Source organism: Emys orbicularis, chromosome 5, assembly GCF_028017835.1.
Source record: "Emys orbicularis isolate rEmyOrb1 chromosome 5, rEmyOrb1.hap1, whole genome shotgun sequence".
NCBI classification, from domain to species: domain Eukaryota; kingdom Metazoa; phylum Chordata; order Testudines; family Emydidae; genus Emys; species Emys orbicularis.
Genome location: NC_088687.1, coordinates 138,002,708 through 138,009,868, shown reverse-complemented (window position 1 = coordinate 138,009,868; position 7,161 = coordinate 138,002,708). Strand labels below are relative to the sequence as shown.

Genomic DNA, 7,161 nt, shown 5'->3' with positions numbered 1-7,161 from the left:
TGACGTTTATAACCCTTCCCAGGGGTTATATTAGGCAAGTCTCCCCGCATAGAGCTGTTGCATATAATCCCACAATAGTACATGACCATTTGTGTTTTTACTACAACGAACGCCTAAGATACTTAACCCAGTAACATTTAACGTCACGCAATGAGGTTTGCCTGGAATATTGCAGCAAACTGCTGTATCTCTCGTGGTCCTCCACACCCCTGTGATCCTGGCAACCCTCAATCTAACCTGCAGAGAGGGAGCCAGCCAAGGAGCGTACAGGTGCTGCGGGAAGTGGCGCTGGTGTTTCAGGGGGTGGCACTGTCCCCCTGAGGGTACTGAACGAGGTTGGGGGGTGCTGTCAGCTAAAGGGGAGGTGTAAAGCCACAGTCTTCATCACAGGTAGCCATTTACACTCCCATGATGTTGCTGGGCACTGTCAAGCAAGGTGGACAAAGTGCTGCCTGTTGATATTTGTGTACTGCTTTAGGTGCCTCTTGGGCTGAAAGGTGCGTGAGGAAATGTAACTGTTCGAAAATATTCTTCTGCCAGGAGCAAAGCAGGGAACCGCCCCGTCCTGGGACCTAAAGGGAAAGTGAGGGCCTCGCCAACCCCACTCGCTGACCCCCAGCGGCCCCGATTGACTGTGCCAATTAAAGGAAACTCGTAGACATCAACTCATGTCTCGCCATGTTTGGAATAAGTGCCAAGGAGCAAATGATTCCTTCTTCGCTGACCTCACATCCTCGACCCTGGATTATTAGCAGTGCTAGTTGGTGTGAAAAGCAATGCCTTGTATTTTTTAAGGGAAATGAGTGACGATGGTGGTGGCAGTCTAAGTAGCTGCAGCGGGCGCTATATATACCGGCACGCCGGGAGGAGCGGAGACAAAACCTGGAGGGCTTTCTTGAGCCCACTCGAGAGCAAAGCAGGGTCAGCAGCAGCCACCATGTCTCAGAACACTCTCGCCATCTGCGTCTTGTGGTTCCTGGCTCTCTCCTCGGCCTGTTACATCCAGAACTGCCCCATCGGCGGAAAGCGCTCAGTCCTGGACATGGATGTCAGAAAGGTACGTGATGCATTCCTTACCGTCAGGCTGTTTAGGGCTGGGTAAAGACACCCCATTAACAGCCTGTTAGCGTGACGGTCCCAAGCTGCCCTGATACTGCGCCAAAGCTCTCACCTCCTGCCCAAAAGGATCCTGTCCAGGGCGCGACAGGGGAGATTGCTGGCAAGGGGCTGAGCTGTGCCGGCTGCGATGGTAGCTGTCTAAACCCGAGCAACTCGACATGCGTATGTTTTGATACCCTGATCAATACCACGAGCAGCTAGACTGTGGCTCACCGACGCCCTTCACACAGATGTGGTGTGAATTTTGTAAAGCTTTGAACAAGCATTAACGAATATTCATTACCAAGTCCCTCTTTTCCTTCCCTTCTCCTATGCCCCATTCCAACCATCTCTGTGTTCAATGTTCAGCCAATCAGGAAAGCATAGACTATAGTGTATGCCAAACTCCTGGGCAGTAGAGAAGTGCATCTTGTGATTGTCAGGATCTCATTCAGCCTCTTTAGCCAATATATTACCTACGCAGCTAAAGCTGAAAGTATCGTTAAGAAATAATGGAACACACACGAGCCCCTTTGCAGATGAGTGGTAAGCAGCCAGACTTTTCAGCCTTGGTCTTGTGGTTAAAGCATTGGATGGAGACTGAGAGGGGGGCAGGCGATCTGGATTCGATCCCCAGCTCTGCTACAGACACCCTGTGTGATCTTGGGCAAGTCCTTTAATCTCTCTGTGCCTTAGTTCCCCATCTGTACACTGGGGATAATAATCTTTCCTTTAGCTGTCTTGTCTCTTTAAAGTGTAAACCCTCCGGGGCAGACGCTGGCTTTACTGTGCGTGTGTACAGCACCCGGCCCAATCAGGTCCCATTTCAATCAGGTTCTCCAGGCACTATTGCACTACAATTATCAGCCCAGCTGTATTGAGGACATCAGAAGTCTAGTTTGGTGGTGAATTGTAAATACTGTTACAAGTGTAGATGTCTATATCAGATTGCCTTATAGGCTGGACTGGGAGCAGCATCTATTTTGAAGGATGTCCAATACTTCCCCACATAGGCCTGTGTTTTCAGTTGCTTATAACTTTGCCAAACTTCAACTGCTTGGTTTGAAATGTTCCATGCTGGGTGTCTGCCTCAGCCTGAATTTTCTTCTGAAAGGTTCAGCTAAAATATCTTGGCCACTTCCAAGAATGAGATGTGGGGACCATTGTTTTGCCCACTTTAAAAAAAATTCTTAAATCTGTTTTGTTGAGGCGCTCTAGCATCCCCATCCTTTGGAGACGGGACCTGAAATTTGGGAGTGGGGTCGCCCTGGTATCAGGGATGCGCCTTTTGCCAGCCCCGTGGAATAAACCACTCAAATGTGGCCATGTCACAAGCCTCTGCACTTACTTAACAGAGATGTGTCAGAGTTTGGCAGATAAATTCTCTGAAGATTCCATCTGCACTGAGCATGTGCCAGCCCCCCACAGGTGCTACATGTGACTGGCCTGTGGATGACCCATTCCCCAGAATGGCTGAGCAGGGCTTTCCCTGCAGTTGTGCTCCCAGTTGCTGTGGGCCGGCGGGGAGCGGGCACTGTGATGCCAGGCACCAGACTAACAGCAGAGAAGATTCTCTCCTGTGCTCTCAGCAACCCCTTGTGAGTGCCTACGCACCTTGAAAAAAGAACAGGAGTACTTGTGGCACCTTAGAGACTAACAAATTTATTAGAGCATAAGCTTTCGTGAGCTACAATCCACTTCTTCGGATGCATATAGAGTGAAACATATATTGAGGAGATATATACTCTGAACAGGTAGGAGTTGTCTTACCAACTCTGAGAGGCCAATTAAGTAAGAGAAAAAAACTTTTGAAGTGATAATCAAGATAGCTCAGTACAGACAGTTTGATAAGAAGCAAGTGTGAAAATACTTACAAGGGGAGATAGATTCAATGTTTGTAATGGCTCAGCCATGGAAGAAGCTGCCTGACTCAGATGCAGAGGGGACAAAAACTGGATTAGGGCAGTGGCAGTGGGACTAGCCTGGAGCAAGGTGCCTTGAGGGGGCTGAGAGCACATGCTAATAGGCTCGTGCTGAAACACAGAGGAAAACACCGCAGGGATGCAGGCAAATAGTCTGCATGGCATGTCAGGAATGCCATCCAGTGGGAAATGGCCAGCCAAGAAACACCTGTGATAGCCCAGCGGCCCAGCAGCAGGCTGCGGCATCAGTCAAATCACTGATGGCCAGTTACTGAGCGCTGGGTTTGGGAGAAGAGCAGTGTGGGCAACATAAGGGGCAGTCACTAGCTGAGATGAGTTTTCAGTGCTCTGCTACATGTTCCTCCTGCTGCCTGTCCACAGGCACAGTAGGGACTGGGGGAGAAAAGGCCTGCAGCCTTTCCCAACCTATGCCACACTGTCAAGAGCTATTTTGCTTAGGAGGAACTGATCATCTTCTGAGTCAGTCTGTACAGATGTAATGTGTATCCTGTACACATGAGAGGAGATAATATCCCCAGCATCAGCTACACTGGGGAGCAGGAGGGCAAAGGGAACAAATCCAATCATACTCCCTGTAACCCCATTTAATCAAATGGTTCTGAGGGAGGCAAAATGTTCTGGAGCAATATTTCCCTACAGCAGGAGGCCACTGCATAAGAGGGCCACAATTTGGGTGAGGAGGGAATACATTTGCGCTGGTTAGAGTTGAGAAAGACACCCAATGGTTACTGATGTATTAAAATGATAGGACGAAATTCTGCTCTCTGTTGAGCCACGAATGAGGCTGGGACGGCCCAAGTAAAAGCAAAGTCTGGGGGTGGGGGTTAGGTCTGTATTCGTTCATGTGACCTGCATTTTGCACCGTTTCTTCAAAGCGTCCCTTTCCCTAGCCAATGAACTCCTAATTCAAATGATAGGATCTGTCTGCTTTCAAGTGCACGGGGAAGGGCTGCCAGGAGATTTAACCCTGAACTGATACACAAAGGCACCAGTGTTTTGTAGAACCCATCACAATAGCTGCTCCACTGCCCTCCTCGGGACATTGATCTTCAGGCAAAACTTGGGGACTTTCACATAAACAGCATGATCTAGCCGGAGCCCAGGAAAGCTGTTAGCACAACTAAACATTGTGCTTAATAAAAGAAATACACTAGGAGACCCAGCCCAGCAAGCGTAGCGGAGTTCTCTAAATAGGAGTCACAGGCAACGTATCAAACGCTACTGTGGTCAGTGGAGTTACACACTGGATTAGTTCAGCCCAATTTGTTCAGGCTGGTTTCACCTGTTTATTAAAGGGGCTCTGTCTAACACATAACGTTTCCAAACAATTCCCTCCCTGCGCTGGCAACTAACCCCGTCAATTATTTAACAGTCGCAAAACAAAATTATCCTTTATCCCTCCCATTCCCAGGTTGTGTTTGCTTCCCCCTCCCCCACCCTCTCATGCACACATAGCACCGAGCTAGAATCGTGACACCCCCACTGGTCAATGTCAGTTTGGGGTGCTGATCATTATTTTCTCGTCGGTTTCACTTTCTGGGGATGCGAGCCCAGGCTAGCGTGGCTGGGGTTCTGACCCCTCCAGAGCACATATCATTCCCCACCCCATCCAGTTCCACAGAGAGATCCCAGGAGAACATTTCACTTCCTAGTCAGGTTTCTAATACCAGTTGAAAAACTAGAACTGAAGCGCTAGGCCTGAGCTGAGCATACAGGGGCTCCTTAGATACTGGCACATGATGGCAGAAAGACACCATCCATGCACTGAGCGCAGTGGCAGTCTTTCCAACAGGCTTTGAATCAGGACCCAAGCAACAAGGGATGCGGTTTTCCCCGTTAACCAGCCTTTGGGTTTCTCTCTCCCACCAGTGCATCCCCTGTGGACCTAGGAACAAAGGCCACTGCTTTGGCCCTAGCATCTGCTGTGGAGCGGAGATGGGATGCTATTTCGGTACCTCAGAAACCCTGCGATGTCAGGAGGAGAATTACCTGCCGACACCCTGCGAGTCTGGCAGGAAGCCATGCGGGCCCAACGGTGGGACCTGCGCGGCCCCTGGGATCTGCTGTAACAATGGTGAGAGAGCACTTGCTTCGCTTCGACTTTAACCATAGCTCCACATGAACTAGCACAATCCCTCCCTCCCACCCACCCACCCCTGCAATTTATGGCTGTTAAAGTAACACTTCATGTCTATTCTCAATGCTCTCATGCACTTTTAACACGGGGAAGACGGGCCTTGTGATTAAGAGACGGGGGGGGGGAGGGAGGGGAGAGAAGGGGCTTAGTAGATATGAGCTTTACCCCTGCCTCTGCTACAGACTCCCTGAGGGACTCTGGGCCAGTTGCTTAACCACTTTGTGCCTCCGTTTCCCCATCAGTAAAGTAGGGATAATTATACTTTCAGCCTCAGAGCTACATTCACTGATGTTTGGAAGCACTTGGAGATCTTTGGACGGCGCGCAGTGGCACCGTTACTTCAGTGCTGGCGCATGCACAAGTGGCAAGAGTTCTGCAAAGGCCGTGGGCCATTATCTACTGCTCAGGCCATAGTATTTGTGGACAGAGAAGAAGTGGGGAAGTTAATATTGGTGGCAGTCCAGCAGTTTCCTCCTTTCCCAGAGGAGAGAAGTCTCAATTGGCCTGGGCATTGCCTTCATTGCCGCAGGCAAAGTTGGCAGCAGTATCACATCAGGCCAAACCCCATGCACAGAAGTGAAATTCACCCAGCAGGAATAGTTTAGAATACCTCTCCCTTGGCAGGAAAGGCACCACCCACACATCCTAGGCCAGATCCTCAGGTGTGTATCTTGGTATAGTACCATTGTCTTCCATGGAGCTATACGCATTTACATCAGCTGAGGATCTGGCCCACGGTGTTATCTAGCAGAGCTATACATAACTCCAGTGGCCGAGTTCATGCGCCGTTTCCTTTTATGTGCTTTTGTTTCTCTTCAGAGGGCTGCATGGTGGACTCGGCCTGTGACCAAGAATCGCTGTTTTCCTAGACCACCCGCTACACAGGAGGGATGAAGCCACAGGATTTGCCATCTACGAGGCTGTGCAAGACCAAAAGCCAGTCCAATAGGATGCATTAATCCTGGCCGCGCTGCGCCTCGGCAGTCATTTAAATGACAACCCCAGCTAGAAATAAAACTTGTACCAAAAAATCCTGCTATTTCCTTTTTTCTCCCTTGGCTTTGTAACAAACTCAACAGCTTCGCTGTCTGCCTAGCTGGGAATCACATCCCCCCTCTGGACAGGAGACGCTGCTTCTTGGTACAGCTTGGATGAGGGAGGAGAGGAATGTAGGTGATTTACCTAAGCAGGCAGTTAAGGACCAGGATGGGGATTTTTGTGACGCTTTTCAACAGTCCCCAGGATTGGGAGGCACCTCACTACCACCTGCCCTTAGCATGAGGGAGCCTTGTCTGTGCATGCCTGGGGTCAGCTCCCTGACATCTCTGGCAACACAAACACTCCCATCCAGGCCTACGTAGGCCCTACTGCAACACGCCATCCCCCAAGCCCTCTGAGCGTATCCGTGGGGTATCCAGCCCATGGTCACTGGACACTCGCCGAGTTCAGAGCCACTGCTCCCAAAGCAGCTGTACACCCCAGCTCTACCTCAGATCACTGCTCCACTGCACACACAGCGCTGAGATATGTTTAGAGAAAACAAGCAAAAGTGTAGTTAGCAAGTGCAGAGATTCGAGCGATAGCACGAAGCAGCACTGGAAACAAATGGCTACATTTCAAATAAAATTCCAACATGCATTTTAGACCCTAGACTTAAGTAACAAGATAATCTCCTGTCTAATGCAGTATTACTCACCAGCGCTTTACAGCCAGGCCTGGCTGGGATCCCTCTTTCATGAGACGTAACATGGTGTCAGCTTGCCTCCTCGGTGAAAGGATCCAGGGTGCATCTTGGCACCCCCGGTGATATCCCCACAAGCCATCGGCCTTACTTGTAAACTGGATGCCCCCTGCTGGTTGTTTTTTCATGTATACCTTTCTTCTTGACTGCGCAATCTCTTGATTAGTATTTGGTTCAGTGTGCAACTAGGCACCCATTACAAAGCATACAATACGCAAACCACAGGACCAGAGAGAGAGTGG

The 7,161-nt window shown here is 49.9% G+C and overlaps 1 protein-coding gene across 1 annotated transcript; it reads left to right on the top strand.

The window, feature by feature from the left end:
* The first annotated feature begins 937 nt into the window (after positions 1-937).
* On the top strand, positions 938-6,047 carry LOC135879480 (neurophysin 1). The gene is made up of 3 exons (XM_065405473.1): positions 938-1,057; positions 4,911-5,115; positions 5,998-6,047. Exons 1-3 carry the CDS (start codon positions 938-940, stop codon positions 6,045-6,047), a joined length of 375 nt encoding a protein of 124 aa, XP_065261545.1.
* Positions 6,048-7,161: the final 1,114 nt, after the last annotated feature.